Source organism: Dreissena polymorpha, chromosome 15, assembly GCF_020536995.1.
Source record: "Dreissena polymorpha isolate Duluth1 chromosome 15, UMN_Dpol_1.0, whole genome shotgun sequence".
Taxonomy (NCBI): Eukaryota; Metazoa; Mollusca; class Bivalvia; order Myida; family Dreissenidae; genus Dreissena; species Dreissena polymorpha.
In genome coordinates, this window is record NC_068369.1 from 39,358,360 (window position 1) to 39,379,147 (window position 20,788).

General features: G+C 34.5%; 1 protein-coding gene across 1 annotated transcript; it reads right to left on the bottom strand.

Moving 5' to 3' along the window:
• Positions 1-13,961: 13,961 nt before the first annotated feature.
• On the bottom strand, positions 13,962-20,519 carry LOC127860184 (uncharacterized). Its single transcript, XM_052398074.1, has 4 exons — positions 20,025-20,519; positions 16,564-17,133; positions 15,720-15,892; positions 13,962-14,352 (listed from the first exon to the last, which is right to left on the bottom strand). The coding sequence occupies exons 1-4, from the start codon at positions 20,272-20,274 to the stop codon at positions 14,194-14,196; spliced, it is 1,152 nt and encodes a 383-aa protein (XP_052254034.1). The 5' UTR covers positions 20,275-20,519; the 3' UTR covers positions 13,962-14,193.
• Positions 20,520-20,788: the final 269 nt, after the last annotated feature.

The following is a 20,788-nucleotide window of genomic DNA, read 5'->3' on the forward strand; positions in this document are numbered from 1 at the left end:
TAACACGGTAGTAACTTTTTCCATATATAATGAAATCTCACAACGTGGCCCTGATTCAAAAGGAAACTAAGTTCATTTAGAAAAACATTCAAGTTTCTGAACCCTGTCTTCGCCACTGCGATGTTTAGTGTGTTACTAGTCTCGGACCAGCTGGTGAAGAACACGTATTTTACTTACGCGCGTTTGCGTGCTGCTGCATACACAGAAGAGGCTTTTGTGGCACGCTCATGTAAATCTTTATTTTGATTTGACCATGTGAGCTAGTTTTTGACCCCACAAGACCCAGATTCGAACTAGTTCAAAGTATCATATGAGGCAAATTGACCAAGTATCATGAAGATTGGAATGTTAGATAGACTGAACGTTAAAAAATAATTGGGTTTGTCATTTTGTTACTACATATCCTGAAAAAGAAAAGCTTAGCAAAACATTGTGTACATGTTAACCCCGCACTATTTGACAACCTATTCACCGTTAAATAACGGAAATAGCCGATATGATAGGCTATTTCCGTGCATTTTCATATCGGCTATTTCCGTGCATTTTCAATGCGCATGTACTAACATTTTCACAACACCCAATCAAATTGCGTTAACAGAGAGTTAAGTTCTGCGGCGTAGACAGAAGTGCTCCGAAGTTTGCAGTAATATGCAAATTAGGCTGAAGATTGGCTACTGTGTATTATTGCCGCTTTGCGTCAATAATCCAAAAATGCTCATCCTTCCAACTTTAAGCGCCCAGTGGGACGAGGGATAGAAAGAGAAAGTCACAATTTGCTTGAGTACATTTCAACCCATGCGCATTACACGTTTTTTTCGCAAAGAAAAAACAGTGGAGCGATGCAGGGCCATCATGGCCCTCTTGTTTCTTTAATCAGTGTAACAGCGGCATATACAATTATACATATAAAATGATATTCATCTTCTAAAGTCGTTACAACATAAACAATAACGTTCATTTCGTGGGATGTTGTTATGTGCATATCTGCCAGTTTGGATCCTCAACGGATGTGCAGAAACTCTTAATCTTACGAAAAATAAACGAAAACGTCTAAGGAGTAAGTCCAAGTATTCTTCATATTCCAAAGAGGTTTTATATAGTTTATACATATCTCATACAGGACTTTTATTTATTTTACCGAACCACTCTTGTTTAAAATTGTCGACAAGTCTACATTTGAATTCATTTACAAAACTATTTATTTGCACAACATTTGGATTTTCAAATACATAACCAAATCCATAATTATTTAACATATTCTTGACATTCGTGAGCCAATTGTTATAACCTTTATTACAATCGTTTAAGGCTTGTCTGCATACAGTTTGCATAATAATATTGTTATTGTTTACAACTTTAAACCAATATTTTATAATTTTAACAAACCTATTTATATACAATGGATATCTACCTAATTCTCCATAAACAGCAACATTACATGTATTTATTTTAACCTGAAGCAATCGTTTGCAAAATTTTAAATGAATGCGTTCAATATCATCTGACTTCGTGAAACCCCATAATTCCGAAGCATAATTTAATATAGAACCCACAAAGGAGTCAAACAACTGGCAAAAAAATTTTGGTTTTATGTCAAGGTCGTGGCATTTTGTCAATAATGTATTCGTGGCTTTAAGGGCTTTACCAACCAAATGTTCTTGGTTTAGTTTAAAACTTCCAGTATAATTAAGCACTGTACCTAAATAGTTAAAATTATCAACAACTTCAATAACATTACCATTGTATGTCCATTTTTCATTTTCTTTTAATCCTCCTCTCTTCCTAAACACCATTATTTTCGTTTTTGCAGTGTTAACACTAAGACCCCAAGAGTTACAGTATAGATATAATTTATCTAGATGGGATTGGACTTCAGCAGGTAACTTGCCTAAAATAGCCATGTCGTCAGCAAATAATAGTAAAATCAACACAATATCATCTATAATCAATCCAGAGTTAATATTATCTTGTAAGAAAGTTCAAGGTCTTCGACAAATAAAGAAAACAAAATCGGCGACATTACCCCCCCCCCCCCTGCCTCAGTCCAACCGCATTACTAAAATAATCTGAATAAGATGAACATGACTTAACACATGACTTAACATTTGCATACATATCCTTCACAATTCTAAGCAATTTGCCTTGAATAACAGACTTAAACATTTTCAACCATAATGCATTGCGGTATATGCTATCAAAACATTTCAACATATCGACGTATATAACATAAAGACGTTTATTTTCATTTAAATAATTTTGTACAATCGACATCAATATATAAAAAGCATCAACAGTTGAATATTCTTTCCTAAATCCGAACTGTGCATCCGAAATAATGGTATTCTCATTGCAAAAAGATTCAATACGTTTGTTTAAAATCGTGGTAAATAATTTTGAAAAACAACTCACTAAAGTTATCCCTCTATAGTTATTAACATCATTTACATCACCTTTTTTATGCAAAGGGATTATAATTCCTTCTGCCCATTTATCGGGAAAAAAGCCCGATACAAAAATACCGTTAAACAAATCACACAAATGTGCGGACAAAATATCGCTACATTCAAGAAAATATTCATTCAAAATACAATCACTACCTGATGATTTATTTTGTTTTAAATGTTTAATCGCATTGCGAACTTCCTCAACAGATATAGGGACGTCAAGTTCTGGGAATGTAGAATTTTCAAAATTAAAATCATTATTTAAACAAAATTTTTCAGCTTCATTATTACAAAAATCAGACATGTTGCTACTGAGGTTTTTAAAAAAAAAACATTGTAAATTCTTCTAATGATATTTTATTTGATAGCACATTATTTTAAGATTTGAAAAAACGCCAAAAGTCTCTCGGTTTTTGTTTACTTAAATTTTCAATCTTTAACATCCTTGCCTATAACAACATGCTTTTTTCTTGCGGATTAAGTCCTTATAATACTTTTTACGTGTACACAAATGTTCTCTTTTTGTATCTGTTTTACTGGAGTTAAAATACGTAAAGCGTCGTGGTTCAATTTTTGTGCACCATCGCACTCGTGATCAAACCATTCTGCATTTTTTATACAGCTGTTAACATGAAAACTAGGATCTGTTTTATACACACATGTTTTTGACAATAACGGGTCAGCAACACTGCAAATAGTTTCAGTAAATCTAATCAAAACTTCATTAATTGACGTTCTACTTGAGTAATCAATATGTTGTACAATATTGTTAAAAACAGGTAGCATACAAATAATCCCTGAGCGAAATTGCCCACATAAATCATCATTCCATTTATATTTGACATCGGTGTAAGACTGATACTGAGTCGATGCATTGTTACATAATAAAGTAAACTGTAACGGGCATGATCACTAAATACGTTAAAATCGTGCAATGTAAAATCTGCTATAGTTGAAAAGTTGTATTCGTTTGTCAATAAGTAATCAATGACACTGGTACCGTTATATGAATAAAAAGTTTGCTTACAACTATTACCAACTCTACCATTAACAATACGTAGGCATGTGGATTTACATAAACCAAGTAATTTCACACCATGGTTATTAAGAACATTATCTACTGAGGTCCTAACAGAGGCAATATCTGGATAGTAATCAATATCATCATTAACAGTATTAATTTTAGCATGCACAATATAATCGCATTTATTACTAACTCTACTATTGAGATCGCCAGCAACAAAAACTTTACCAAATTCAGAAAAATAAGAAATATCATTTTCTAATAATTCAAACAAATCTACATTGAATGTGTTATATACGGGAGAATTATGCCCCCATATATACGTTGCACAAATATACAAATCATCTGATATATTAAAAAATGTATGGTCCAGTTTTAACCAGATAATTGTGTCATAATGATTTTTTACAATAACAATTCCTTTAGCTACTTCTTCTTGTATGTATATTACAATGCCACCACTATTTCTGCGAGATTTTCTATTCTGGAATTTTCTAAAGAAGTTAAAAGACAAGTATCCACTCAAATCAATATCACTACTACTATTCGTCCAAGTTTAATACAAAAAGCATATATCATTAGTTCACAAAATATTTACAAAGGAATGGTTACTTTTTTTACAATTCGTAAAGCCATTCACATTCCACGAAAGAATGCTGATTTCTCCCCCGTCGTGCCCCTAATCGCGCACTGGTCGCCCATCGACGTTAAGAGTGTCGTAAGCGATCCACGACCGCTTGCCCTTGGCTCTGGCCTCCTTCATCTTGGGAAGCAGCTTGCGACGCTTAGAAACCACTTCCGGTGGGAACTGTTCAAACACATTAAATGCGGTGCCGGCCAGATGTTTAATCTGACGCCGCTCCATTGATTGTCCTTGAAAAATGTAAACTTCGCTATGATTGAGAGAACCTTTCCACGTGAGTGTTCCGCAAGCGATCGATGAACCCTCTCAAACCTGATCCGCAGTTTCCTGAGCAATTTTGAGGGCATCGCTCAAATGTTTCCTCAGAATCTTCTCGGTGGTCTCAGGTGACTCGTTCTCTGTTTCCGGTACACCAGTAAATACAAGGTTATTTCTCATGCTTTAAGCTTTCATGTATGTCAAATCGTCACGAAGACTATCACGCTCACGCTCAAGATCATCTAACCTACTGCTAACCTGTGCGGCTGCAATATACGCCCCATCGGAGATATGTTCGAGCTTGGAAACGCGCTCTTCAACCGTTTTGACTTTATCGTCAAGAGCCAACCACAGAGTTTTCATATATTTCTCCAATACTGCCATGCGGTGGTCCATCTTATCTAGGCATTGTAGTTTGTGTTCTACTGCAGAAAGTCGCCCACTTATGCCTTCCAACAAATTCATTACGTCATGTAATGTTGGCTGCGCTGCCGCCATGGTGTTAACCTTCGGTGGATCGTATGATTCCTGGTTGTTTGTAAAAACACTAGACTTCGATAATTCACTGTCTTCCTCGCCGTATAACACAGAGTTTGTATGTCCAAGTAAGTCACTAACGGAGAAAGAAGTGTCCGAAATCTGATTCTCACCGGACGGGTCTCTTTGTTTTTGTATCTTTTTACTGTTTGTATTTACACAGTCATTTTCACTACTGTTCCTTTCTTTTCGTTTACTATTTCTCTTCCGACCCATCAGAATATATATAAGGGAATAATTATCCACATAATTCCAGTAATCTAAACACCACTATATTTATTTAAATTAAAATTATTTCCAAAATTCGACACAGAACAAAAACACGACCGCTTTCCCGCGTAATCACGTGATATTCATAGATTGCATATTGAGGCTGGTCGATGAACCAGACCTTTGAGTACCCCAATAAGTGATAGAAAATGTGCAAGGTGCAATACAATTGAGGATGAATATCATTTTGTTATGGAATGTGTAATGTATACTGACATTAGGAAAAAATATATTGGCAGAAAATATTGGTTTAGACCTAGTATGGCTAAATTTGTAGATCTTATAAAGTCAGAAAATGAGAATATACCTAGAAACTTAGGAACCTATATTCATAAAGCATTTATTATTAGAAATGAGGTAATGTATAGAAATTGACATGGTAAAATTGATGCACAATGTGTTTCGTGTGATACTGTTAATACATGCTTTCCATGTGTTTCTTTGTACTTGAATTGTATATATTTCATGTTTTCTATGTGTTTCTGCTGAAACTGTTAATATGTCTGATGTACTATATATGTTCTTAGGTATATTACAGAAACCATACGCAAACTATGTTTACATGTTTGTTGGTTACTGTTACATACATTTTGTAATACGGATAATAAATATGATATGAGGCCTTTATGCCGTTTTAATTGTTAAGTATACCAGACTATGATAGCGTTGCTATTTACAACTGTAATGTATTGTAGTGAAATACGATTACATTATAACATTTACATGCATTTTTCTATTACGATTAATAGATAAGACATGTTGCCTTAATACCCTTTGTATTATTATATTTACCAGGCTATAATAGCGTTGCTCTGTACAACTTTAAAGTATTGTAGTGAACTAATCTGAAATTGTTAAAGCAAAGTTAATTCTGCTGTTTATGTTAATATCATACCATATAAGCGTTCTATCGTATGAATAGATATGACAAAACATCTATAATGTATGTCATACTCGTTAAATCATAATGTAGTTCAAGATCTTACAATTAATTTATTATAACGTGTCATTATAAGTCTAGTTTCCACAATATTTGTCTTACATGTTACTTTCGGTAAGACAAATATATGAAAAGTGGATATAAATTGTTAAGTAGTTAGTGATAGCAGTTGCCTATGATATCAGTCTTACATTTTCGTTTCGGTAAGGCATATATATCTATGGCACTCTTAATGTTAATTCCATAGATGTTAGAATACCATCTGTGATAGATATATAATTCATACAAGTTAAATGATTAAACTATATTATATTTTTGTATTTAAAGGTTTCTTTGCGATTGGTTATTTTACTTGTCTTTCGTAATAGTAAAACTGAACTAAATTTATAAACATATCCGAAGAGGCCGATGTAGAGAAACCATTTAATGCAGGATAAAGTGGTGTAATATGGCATATTTATGTAAATGTGTATATATAACTACTCTTTTGTCATTGTTTGTTAAATCGATGTATATGTTTAGAATACAGCCCTAAAAGGCTTCTTTTAAACAACATACTATCATGCTTATATGATGATATTTGATAGTACGAAACAAATTAGGATAAATGTATGCTTCATTTTAAAAGCCAATTTCTATGTTTCTAAATTGTTAATAGAATATCATCCAGTAATCGGTACAAGGACAAAAATAAATATAGGCAGCTATACTACCCAAAGTAGTTGATTGAAGAAACCTCTAAGATAAGAACATATTGTATTATAGTTTAAAATAGATTGGTTAGAAAACGTTCCAGAATTATCTTGCATGTATGTTTTTTGAAATATTGTTCTCAAAGTGATCTTCTCCAAATGTTGGAAACATACAACTACAACTTTTGTTAAAATTTTGTATTCTAGTCTACACTGTTCGTCAACACTTGTATTGTATATATGTCCTCGTGGGCTTAAATGCCTTATTGGATTGAAATAAACTGTCTGTTTGTCTGTCTATTGCTTAACAACACGAGACTGCGAAACAAATGCCACGGGTTATTTATTTGACTCTTTCTTTGTTTCAATTTAATATTAAAAGTATATTGATTATCTTAAGTGTGACTGTGTTAAGTTTAAAGATTTAATACGAAATTACATTTTTTTTAAAGTTGTTAATTTACCAAAGCAATTGACTCCTTTGCTTGTGTTTATTTTTTTATGAAACTACGATAATGGTAGCAAGAAATATCCTTTTTAAAGATGCTCGGTGCATATCCCGATCGTGAAAATTAAGGTTGAAATAAAACGTTTATATTTAAATTACTGATTTTTTAAAGTTTTAAGTCGCATTTCAAACTCATCCCATTAAATACAAAAGCATTCTGCGTTTATTTCACTACGATGCATCTATCGCTAGCAATTAGTGACCCCTATCATAAAAACACCATAGTGTGAAAGCTCGATAAAATCAATAATTTGCCGATAGATCGCCGATCACTTGACTAGTAGATATGGTTTGTTATTTGGGGGCAATAAAGGGATTAGCAATGGTAATTTAAGCCATACAGAGCTTGATCAGCGAATTTTATTGTTAACTCATAGAAAATAGGTCGTTTTTTACGAGTGTCGGGAAAAATTGTGCCACATCGGGTTAAACACCTCAAAAGCAGGACTGTCCCGCCAAGATCGGACCAAGATCGGGACGTCTCGCATGTATGCTCATATGGCATATTATGTATGTAGCATACGTCTGTTCTCAACGATTGAACTATATGATATTTAAGTATTGCATTTAGACGCAGTTGTCTTTCCACACATTCTAATCACACATTTATGACTACTTGCGTTTCTTAATTGGACAATCTGACCACAATACTTTACGACAGAAAATTTAAGTCAGACTAATATATAAGAGAGCCGGCCGATGTCTGATCTATATGAGATAACTTGACGCTAAAATGGATAAGAAAGGGATCACCACAGCAGGTTGCTAATTCACAATGTAGACTTCCGCTGTTTTATTGATGTAACATGTTTGTTTAGAAAGCATAGGCAAAATAATATGGAATCCAATTTTGAAATAAAAAATCGTCTGAAAATAGCGCCGTTGACTTTTTAATTGAAGAGAATAGATGACATCAAAGTCGAAGAAGTGATTTTCTAGACACCTGGAGATAACTGAGGACGACACATACAATAAAGTAAATAATAAAACAGCTAATAATCATCCCATGGAGGCAGATAATAAAATGGATAAAAGTCAACAGATAAGTTCAGACTAAAAATCGTATTTTATAAAGGAATATAATTGCATCTTTGTCCAATTAAATGTCTTGCAAGTAAATGTTTATTTCAAATGTAGTATGTGCTGTGATAGAAACCAACTTTGCGCATAAATTATTAAGTTATTTAATAACGTGCCTTGATTTTTTTTCTCGTCTGTGAGAGTTTAAACTTGTATTAAACTGTGAAAAGCACCCATGGTACTTCACCGATGTTATTACCCTGAAGACTTTTACATACGGACAAGTTTTGAATGGACACATATTCACATAGACATACATTATGGCAAATAATCGTATCAATTTAATATTTAATGACCAGGATGGTTTAATCGCATTTCTATTAAATACATACTTTTAGTAATTTACACTATTTCAATTTACAACGTTTTTTATAATTTTATTTTATTTTGTATGTTTGTTACACCAATATATTTAAAACGAAAATCAATGCATTTAATTAACTAAAAAAAGCCAAAAAGTTGAACACAAAATAAGTAAATAAATTATTAAATACATTAAAAAATGAATGAATGAATGAATAAATGGCTGGCTGGCTGGCTGGCTGGCTGGATGGACAGATGGATGGAAGGGAGGGAGGGCGGGAGATAGGGAGGGAGGGAGGGAGGGAGGGAGGTAGGGAGGGAGGGATGAATGAATGAATGAATGAATGAATGAATGAATGAATGAATGAATGAATGAATGAATGAATGAACGAACGAATGAATGATTGAACGAACGAACGAAAAAAAAGAATAAACCAAAGAACAAGGCTTAGAAAATCTGAACCACGAGCCTTGGCGAGTGGTTCAGATTTTCGGGCCAAGCAAAATATACTTCGCTTTATTCGGCACCGACCTAGTATTCGATTTATCCCATCAATTTGATATTATTTCTTTAAAAATAGAATAGGAAAATAGAACTACACGGAAAATCACAAAGTTATTTTAGCAAACATTGTTTTATTATCTTATTCGTGCCGAGCCTAATATATAACAAAGAGATCAGACACTATCCTGTTTTTCTGTTTATCATACCTATACGTCGACTCCCCGATTAAAAAAAATATACTTAAAAAAAACTGCAGCTTAAGCGGGAAAGAATATGACTTTTGTCGGTTGACGTGTTAATAATGACGTAATGAGTACGCGCATTTAATATTTGTAAAAAAAATGTTGTTTTTTTTTTGCTTTTTGTGTTGCATTTTTTGTTGAAAATATATTACATCTTTGTATCAAATTGTTTGTTTTGTTGAATCTGATTCGATTTTACTAAAAATGATTACTTTATAGTTGATTCCGAGTAATATGACCGTCCTCCACATATGACTGGTATAAGAGTCCGCCGCGCGTGACAGCTATATTTCAGCATTGCCGAAATTAACGAAAATATATTCAACAGTGGATTATTTCGACAATGCACGTCCGCAAATGGGATAAAATGCTTTGTTCAATGATAACAATAATTATTAAGGTGATGCTGAAAATGATGTCGATAATATAAAGATGATTCTAGTACTGGTGATGTTTAAAATTATGCAAACTATTGTGTTAGTAATTGCTATGGTGGTGCTGATGATGATGATGATTTAATGAGTTGATTTAGATACTTTACATGAAGTTTTTCATAACGAGTACAATGATTATTATTAATATAACACGAAGTGTGTATTTACAATTAAGTACTCATATGTATTTATAAGCTTGAGTTTTAGTATAAATACTTGTAAAACTTCAGTTAAAATGCTACCATTTTTTACCAAATTCGCTACGTTTATAACCAGTATAATTAGCAACAATTATCGGGCGTTTTACTTCAGGTTTGCAATTATAAGTAAAATATATAATTGTTATATAAATAGTGTTTGAATACCTGTCAATAAACAACTTCGTGTAGTGGTTTACAATGTCGTGAAACGGGCCTCTTTGGGGTTTTAAGTTTTGTGGCATCACCAGTACGATGTGTGCTGTGTTATTGCAGTAGAGCGTGTAATATATATATATATATATATATATATATATATATATATATATATATATATATATATATATATATATATATATATATATATATATATATATATATATATATCATGACTTTGTATCAATGTGTTGTCGTAATGAGTTACCTTCGGCAAATAAAGAGATTATTATTATTATTATTATTATTATTATTATTTTTATTATTGTTATCATTATTATTATTATTATTATTATTATTATCATTATTATTATAATTATTATTATAAAGCAGTTTATAATAAGGGTAAACGGGGAGAGCACGCGTTACGTCACATGTTTTACTTGTATTTCCCTTATTCGACTCTTCGTCTTTGCGATTTCACATTTGCATTCCAATTTCATGTTAAATCTAACAATCAATCTGTTCATGTGGTCAGTTCTGTTGGTGCTGTTGTTTTAGTTAAACGCCGCTTACAATAAAACATAAGTTTTTGTTAAATGCTTACTTTCGACGGTGGTCCACAAACGATGTTTTATATTTCAATTGATAGTCCGGAAAAAATGATCTCCCACATTAAATACACGGTTAGAGTCACAGTAAAGAAGCATTCATAAACTTTAATTGTAACTTTGTTGTTGAAAATGATCGAAACGAATTATAGACCTACATGTATTTGACGCATTCTTGACTAGGACAGTTACTGATCTGGTCGGAAACCAATCGGAGTGTTGCATCGCCACCCACCGTATAAATTATACAGTGCCAGTCATATCAAAATTGACTTCACAAAATTTCGTATCTTTAAAAAAAAGCCATTAGATATGTTAACCAAAATTATATAATGTTTTTAAACACAAATTAGAATAGCAAGAAAAAAAAATGAGTAAAACATATTGCCGTCCACGGGATTCGAACACGGGTCCACTAGGAGCTTCTACAACGCAACCCAGCTATTCATGTTTTTAGTAGCGAAACATAGTGTTCTACTTAACGTATTTTCCAAACTTTTTTTTCCAATTTTGAATGAGGATTTATGTTAATAAACCAATTTTTTAAAAAACATTTTTCTCAGTGAAGAGCGTTATTTTGCTTGTTTGAACATAATGCATAAATACTTTTTTTTATTATATGACACATATTTTGATAATCGTCATTTTGCCAAACTGTAAACAAGTCCCTTTGATTACTGTGTCGCCCTTTTTTCACATTGTTGTCCATTAACTAATTGTGTCGATATTTGTAAATATGAACACAAATGGTATATTTGACCTCTATTTTTAGCTCATCTATTTTTTGAAAAAAAAATTATGAGCTATTGTCATCACCTTGGCGTCGGCGTCGGCGTCGGCGTGGGCGTTGGCGTTGGCGTCGGCGTCCGGTTAAGTTTTTCGTTTAGGTCCACTTTTCTCAGAAAGTATCAATGCTATTGCATTCAAACTTGGTACACTTACTTACTATCATGAGGGGACTGGGCAGGCAAAGTTAGATAACTCTGGCGTGCATTTTGACAGAATTATGTGCCCTTTTTATACTTAAAAAATTGAAAATTTTGGTTAAGTTTTGCGTTTAGTTCCACTTTTCTCAGTAAGTATCAATGCTATTGCATTCAAACTTGGTACACTTACTTACTATCATGAGGGGACTGGGCAGGCAAAGTTAGATAACTCTGGCATGCATTTTGACAGAATTATGTGCCCTTTTTATACTTAGAAAATTGACAATTTTGGTTAAGTTTTGTGTTTAGGTCCATTTTATTCCTTAAGCATCAAAGCTATTGCTTTCATACTTGCAACACTTACTAACTATCATAAGGGGACTGTGCAGGCAAAGTAATGTAACTCTGACTGGCATTTTGACAGAATTATGTGCCCTTTTTATACTTAGAAAATTGAAAATTTGATTAAGTTTTGTGTTTAGGTCCACTTTATTCCTACAGTATCAAAGCTATTGCTTTCATACTTGCAAGATTTATGAACTATCATAAGGGGACCGTGCAGGCAAAGTTATGTAACTCTGACTGGCATTTGGACGGAATTATGGGCCCTTTATACTTAGAAAATTGAAAATTTGGTTAAGATTTATGTTTTGGTCCACTTTACCCCTAAAGTATCATAGATATTGCTTTCATACTTGGAACACTCACAAACTATCATAAGGGTACAGTAAAAGGACAAGTTGCATAACTCTGGTTGTCATTGTTACGGAATTATGGCCCTTTTTTGACTTAGTAACTTTTAATATATGGTTAAATTTTGTGTTTCGATCCACTTTACTTCTTAAGTATCAAGGCTATTGCTTTCAAACTTCAAATACTTACATGCTATCATGAGGTTACTGTACCTGGCAACTTGAATTTTTCTTTGACCTTTGAATGACCTTGACTCTCAAGGTCAAATTATTAAATTTTGCTAAAATTGCCATAACTTCTTTATTTATGATTAGATTTGATTGATACTTTGATGAAACTACTCTTATCTGACATACCACAATAGACTCCACCCAAACCATCCCCTGTGCCCTCCCCCCCCCTCCCCCCCTCCCCCTCCCCCCCCCTATTTTTTTTTTTTTTTTTTGTTTTAAGATCATCTCACAAATGACCACCACACCCTCACACTATACCCCCACCCCACCCCCCCCCCCACCCCTACCCCCCCCCCCCAATTTTTTTTTTTTTTTTTTAAGATCATCTCACAAATTACCATCACACCCTCACACTATACCCCCCCCCCCCTCCCATTTTTTTTAAAAACTGTTATATTTGAAATACCGTCCAACCATCGCACCCAAACCCCCCCCCCCCATCGCTCCCCCCCCAACCCCCCCCCCGATTTTTTTTTTCGCTTTTTTGGAAGATAATGTAATAAATGTCCACAACCCCACACTATACACCCCTCTTCACTCCACTCCTCCCTCCTTTGTGATTGAAAATGAGAGTCCCTTCACCTTTAAAAAGAAAATAGATGAGCGGTCTGCACCCGCAAGGCGGTGCTCTTGTTTAAATAATGAAATATATGAACATATTTTAAGGATTTTTTTTAACATAATATAAAGTGATAATGCCCATGTAATGTTTGGTTCAATGAAAGGTTGTTTCTGAGTAAGGTTTATAATAATAACATATTTCAGTATATGTTACGCTATGGAATGTATAACCTTTAGTTCCAGTGGTGTGATGGATATGTTGTCCACCTTGCGACGGGGATATCATAGCTTCGATCACCACTTGGGAAGCGTTCTCATGATCTTTCCAAAATACACAGAGTATTGGTTCTACCCAGGAAACGGACTCAAGCGTGTCTCAGTACTAGTAAGCCCAAGGCGTTCGATGGAATCGAACTAACCGAAATATACATCAAGTAAATGTCAAAATGCCCGTCGCAAATTTATGTCTTCACCTTATGAATACATAAAGGTTTTGACAATATAATTCCGTCATATGGTCTTATTATGTGTTCGTAAAAGGGTAGATACATTCAATGTTTTTTAATACTTTAATTACGTTAAATTCAAATTGTGTAGCATGCCACATATTACCAGTGGACAGACGTCTATCATTTTGTCTGGCTGTGTGTGCATGTGTTTAAGTTCGTGTGTAATCAATTGAATTGTGATGCAATAAGTAGAAATAATACTCCGATTTTATTAACCATTGACATATCTACGAATAATTTGTGATTAAGGCGTATCTATGGGTCAATAAAAATGTCACTCTTCCAATATGTACTAATCGTAATGTTCGTATAAGCCGACAAGGTGTGCGACCAACAGGTCATACAGTGTCGGAAGCGCCAATTAGGTGCAGGAGAACCTTGTTGCCAAACGTACAATTGCGTCATAACTATCGGGTGTAGAGTGCACTTATTGTCCTTCGGCTAATATGAACAGGTCATATTTGCCGTATGCGCCGACGCGGTAGTTGGCGCGCTTCGTTGTGCCTTTGTCCCACGTGACCATTACCTGTTGGTTGGCCCGACTCCCTCCGTACCAGGAATCCACGGTGCCCGGACCCCCGCCGTCCTGTTAAAAAATTACCACAAACGACTTACATAATAGCACGATTGATTTGTATTATTCAATAATACATCAAAGCTGGTACTGTTAGTGAAAAAGATAGTTTGTATACATGTTATCAGGATACATAGCAACTTGGACATCGTTTATGGATAAAATCTAGCTTAAATTCTCAATTCGCCGACGCCATTATAATATGTGTTTAGCGCTATTTTGGGTTACTTTCACTAATAGTGTTTCGTTTAAATGTCACGACATTTTCATACAGCCATTGTGTGAAATAAAAGTAATGCAACAATCTTAGATCTCTAAGTAATGCGAGTAATTCTAAATTCCGATAAAATGGTAATTCAATGGAGACGTGCAGCATTCATCAGATTACTAACATTATATGAGTACTAGTATTCTCCCTTGCTGTTTCTCGCTATCGGAGACACTCGTACACGATTGATACAAACATGATAAAGATAGCAATACTAACGATCGGGCGCGTCTGTTAGGTATGTATGATAATATTTTGGATTCCAGGGCGACCTTTCATTTAATACGTTTTTCCACTCTAAATATTCGGACTGTCACAACACTATTAATCGAGAGTCGAAAAGTGAATAAATACGCAAGTGAAAAAAAAAAAAAAAAACACCTTTGCGCTATCTTGCCCCCTGTCATGAGTTATTTCAGTTTTAATCATGTCGTTTCACCGTTTCGAAAAGCATCGAGACGCTTAAGAAGATAGAATAAAATGTATTTGACGTAACATCCATGTTTTCTGCTTGCTTACAAAGTTAGAGTCAAGTTTGACCACGTTACAGCCATGTTCTCTACTTGCTAACCAAGTTAGAGTCAAGTTTGATCACGTGACAGCCATGTTTTCTGCTTGCCTACATAGTTAGCGTCAAGAACACCATACACTCTATCAAAGTTCGTGCGGATTTGCAAACTATAATAACTGAAGATTTTACCACAATATTGTGCTCTTTGTTAAAATAAAGATTTGCAGTTTCATAAAGAAATTCTCAAAAAATTCCAGACTGTTACCGTATGTTACGTGCACAAATATTCATGGAGCCTACGGATATATGTGATCATAAACGAATAGAGGGTGTGCACAAAAATTCCTATAGCGTACAGTAATTACGGATCATAAACGTGCATACGTATAGACGGTAAAGCTCTTTACTGTCAATTACTATAGCGGCCTTTTGTGGTCTGTAAGCGTTCCAATCGATAATTGAAAGCTCAATGTATTGTATCATGGAAAAAACGCGTTCTTGCTTTCATTGCGGCAGGCACGGAGTTGGTTTCGTCGGGCCGCAATAAATTGCGTCAAAAACGCAGAAACGCGCTCTACAATCTGTGATTAACTAGTCTACCTGTTCACCCCAGGCCCAGTCTGCTCCCCGCACGACCCTGGTCCCGATATCAATGTGCTTGGCAAGATCGCTCCCGTATACCGCCTTTATTCGGAAACCGTTGGGGACAATCGTGGTGCCGAATATAGGGGGCGGCGTCTGCGAAACTCCGGACTGGGAACCTGGCTGCTGCCCTAAAAACAAAACTGTATTATTACATTGAGAATGTGACCTTTTCAACATGTTCATCGCTGTGGATAATTATATTTTAAATAATAAAAAAAACTCGACATATTTTCATTTTGTATTTGTACGCTTCTATATTTGGATGAAATTGACATCGAATTTAGGCTCTGAATTTACATTCAGAATTCAGTTTCTTGTTTTTTCTTAAAATATATAACAGTTGTTATAGAACATGTAAAGAATTTACGCGTACACATGAATTTTAGCAGGTACTGGAGATGCGTGGTTGAGTTGGTTGAATCACCCGACCGATACGAGGTAACCGCACAATGCCTTTATTTAGATTTTTACAGTTTTTACATGGATACTTAGAGCGCCGAACAAAATGAGTTATATGTGCATCTGAATTTGATATTAAACAATGTATTGCATTTTGATTTTCATTGGTATGTCGGTATGTATTTTAACGCGATTAATGAAACAAAGCTTTTCTTACAAATCAGTGTAAATTAACCAGTCAAGCACATACAAAAGTTTCAAAAATTTATAAGAATTTTTTATGCGTTATGTTCGTTGCATTAATTAGGAATTTATTAATTTGATTTTACATTCAGTACGTATAACCATTAAAGTCGTAAGAAATATATTAAACTAGATTGTACTATATTACCCTACTGACCTGTACAGCACGTGTCTGTCTTGGTTTTCAGCTCGTCAATCACTCTGAATAGGCCATCGAGTTTGTTCACTTCAACATCCAATCTTACCATATTCGCCACTGCCTTGTCAATCCTCGAACTCAGTTTGTTTTGTTCAGAGATCACCGACTGGGAAAGATTATTCATTTGATCGAGCACGAGGACACTCACTTCGTTCCGACTTACGGCGTGCGAGTCGAATTTCGATATTCCATTCACGTGCGTTTTCAGGTCCCTATAACCTTTTTTCATAACAGTTACGGTTTGTTCAAAGGACTTTTGTAGCGCATTGACTCTGTCGCCGCATTTCGCTTCAATGTCTGCGTTTAACTGGAGAAGCAGTTCGGCTTTTAAGTTGTTGATTAGTTCGCGTCTTTTTTCTTCGTCTTCCTTCTCACCGACCAGTTTGTCGACTTTTCTTTTGTTTTCGGACGATTCCACTTGAATATTGGTGATTGTAGCAGATAATCTGTCAAGTCGGCTTGTATGCGTATTTAACTTGGTTTTCAGGTCTGTGATCTCTTTTTGACTAACACCTGCCTTTCTCTGTCCTGTCGATAAAAATAATTATCTTTAAGTATTAAGACACTTTATAATTGCATAATGACCTAACTACGAAGTTGATTTTTTTTTATGTTTTCTGATAATAACCTTACTATGATTTAAAATGTATTGCTTAACTCTGTACAATGCTAAGACCTTACCATGAACTGGAACTATTTCAATACTCCGTACTCTGATAATGACCTAACTATGAACTTGATTTTTTTAAATACTACGTTCTCTTATAATAACAAAACATTGCACTTGAATTATAACTTTACTTTTTACTCTGATAATGACCTAATAATAAACGTGAAGTATATCTGTACTCTGAAGACCTAACCATGTACTTGAAATATATCTTAACTCTTAAGACCTAACCATGTACTTGAAGTATATCTGTACTCTGAAGACCTAACAATGTACTTGAAGTATATATTTAATCTTAAGACCTAACCATGTACTTGAAGTGTATCCGTACTCTGAAGACCTAACCATGCACTTGAAGTATATTTGTACTCTGAAGATCTAACCATGTACTTGAAGTATATCTGTACTCTAAAGACCGAACCATGAACTTAAAGTATATCTGTACTCTAAACTCCGAACCATGCACTTGAAGTATATCTGTACTCTGAAGACCTACACATGTACTTGAAATATATCTGCACTTTAAACACCGAACCATGTACTTGAAGTATATAAATGTACTCTGAAGACATAACCATGTATTTGAAGTATATCTGTACTCTGATGACCTAACCATGTACTTAAAGTATATCTGTACTCTGATGACCTAACCATGTACTTTGAGTATATCTGTGCTCTGAAGACATAACCATGTATTCGAAGTATATCTGTACTCTGATGACCTAACAAAGTACTTAGAGTATATCTGTACTCTGATGACCTAACCATGTATTTGAAGTATATCTGTACTCTGATGACGTAACCATGTACTTTGAGTATATCTGTGCTCTGAAGAAATAACCATGTATTTGAAGTATATCTGTACTCTGATGACCTAACAAAGTACTTAGAGTATATCTGTACTCTGAAGACCTAACCATGTACTTAAGAGTATATCTGTACTCTAAAGACCTAACCATGTACTTGAAGTATATCTGTACTCCGAAGACCTAACCATGTACTTAAAGTATATCAGTACTATGATGACCTAACAAAGTACTTACAGTATATCTGTACTATGATGACCTAACAAAGTACTTAGAGTATATCTGTACTCTTTAGACCTAACCATGTACTTGAAGTATATCTGTATCCTGAAGACCTAACCACGTACTTGAAGTATATCTGTACTCCGAAGACCTAACCATGTACTTAAAGTATATCAGTACTATGATGACCTAACAAAGTACTTACAGTATATCTGTACTATGATGACCTAACAAAGTACTTAGAGTATATCTGTACTCTTTAGACCTAACCATGTACTTGAAGTATATCTGTATCCTGAAGACCTAACCACGTACTTGAAGTATATCTGTACTCTGAAGACCTAACCATGTACTTGAAGTATATATGTACTCCGAAGACCTAACCATGTACTTGAAGTATATCTGGACTATGAAGACCTATCCAAGTAATTGAAGTATATCTGGACTATGGAGACCTAACCATGTACTTGAAGAAAATCTGTACTCCGAAGATCTAACCATGTACTTGAAATATATCTGTTCTATGAAAACCGAACCATGTACTTGAAGTATAGCTGTACACTGAAGACCTAACCATGTACTTGAAGTATATCTGTACTCTGACGAGCTAACCATATACTTGACGAATATCTGTTCTATAAAGACCTAACAATGTACTTGAAGTACATATTTGCTCTGAAGACTTAACCACGTTCTTGAAATATATCTGTACTATGAAGACCTAACCATGTACTTGAAGTATATCCGTACTCTGAAGATCTAACAATATACTTGAAGTATATATGCACTCTAAAGACCTATCCATGTACTTGAAGTATATCTGTACTCAGAAACCTAACAATCTAGTTGAAGTTTATCTGTACTCTGAAGACGATCCAACTGTGCCCTAAATGTACTCGTATTAATTCTCCATGTACATCGTTATTTACACTCTTATCAAGCTTTGTTTTTCTTGTGTCGATCTGTGTTGCCGCTTATTGTAACAAAACAATGCCAACTTTTATATTTTTAATTAACGGATTCGATAACATGTTTAGACAATATGGTTATGTTTTTTAATACGGTTAGTCCACAACAAATCGATCAGATGTTCGTCGCATTTCCGCACCTTAAATTCGTTGAATGAAATAACACTTTGTGTTGTTTATTGCACTCGCGTGGCCAATTATGACCCGTATCGCATTTTATAAGCAGGTATATTGTTATTTCCTTTCATTTTGTAAAGCCTATATACTTAACGACATAGATTGTTTATTTTTCTTACAACATTTAACAGAACGAAACGGCATTTAATATGCTGAGCGCGTTTGGTAGAAATGTTCAACAAATAAGTACACAATAACTTTTTTATTTCGCGCCTTGTTTCTAGCGCGCGTTTCAGTTCATGGGCAAAATTCCGTCAAACATCTAATATCTAATATAGAGATTTTGACCATATAAACATGTCCTTGATATCAACCAAACTATATATCCGTCTTAAAAAAAAACTTTAAAAAAAAATCGCAATAATTTCAATATCCGTATAGAAACAATGCTATACTGTATTAATAATACATATGGTATTTAAAAAAATCTTTATTTCTGAATCATCGAGCTAAAATAAATAGATTTAAACCGTAAAATCTAGCTGTCTTTACTGTTTGCTAGAAATCAAGTTAGGGCTTTTGGCCATAATTGGTCTCTAATTTATCCTGCAATTCCATTACCGTATTTGTTCTTACCATAGTCGTAGTCGATCGATGGGTCGACAATAGAAGACCCAACACTGGCGTTGCTGACGATAAGCTGTTCGACGGTCATCTTCAGTTCCACGAACTGGAGCTTCAGGTCGCTGATATCGCGGTCGATGGAACTCTTGATGAGCGTAAGCCTTCTGTTCAGCTGTGCCACGTCATTCGCCTGTCCGGTCACGTGACGTGACGTCATCAGGGCGATGACTAAGCAGGAGACACTGAGGACGTATCCAACCATGACTCTTCTTTATCAAACAGTTTTGTTAAGTAAATCGCGGTCTCAGTTTAAATCACACTAGCAATCCGTCACTAAGTTACTTTCGAAACGATCGATCGGACACTTAATTTGTTTTTGCCTTTATATCATATATACGTCCAAATAACTAAACAATCCGTAGAAAATTATGCATATAGCTCTTGTTGTTATGCTTAACTATTCCAAACAAAAGTTTCGACGTATTCGCGTTATTATAATCAGGATGTTTTCAAGTGTAATAAATTGTCATAGTACACAATCATTGGTGAAAAACATCTCTTATTTCCTTGATATACTTAAAAATTGAAGTGCTCAGCTCACTTAATTAGCATAGGCCGTGCGCCATTAACAGAATGTGAAGCATGAGACTTTGTCCTGAAAACAAAACGACACACTTGAACGTTGGCGACGAAAATTGCATGGACCCGTTTGTAAACAAGTGGACATAATTGTGAGCTCGATAAGTTGGAATCCTTTTTAGATTTTGAGACTACTA

Excerpts from the sequence above, each read along its gene's own strand:
- LOC127860184 (XM_052398074.1), bottom strand. The coding sequence starts at position 20,274 with ATGGTTGGATACGTCCTCAGTGTCTCCTGCTTAGTCATCGCCCTGATG. Across the intron at positions 15,893-16,563 it reads GACAGACACGTGCTGTACAG|GGCAGCAGCCAGGTTCCCAG; the intron begins GTCAGTAGGGTA and ends TTTTGTTTTTAG. Across the intron at positions 14,353-15,719 it reads ACTGGGCCTGGGGTGAACAG|GACGGCGGGGGTCCGGGCAC; the intron begins GTAGACTAGTTA and ends ATTTTTTAACAG.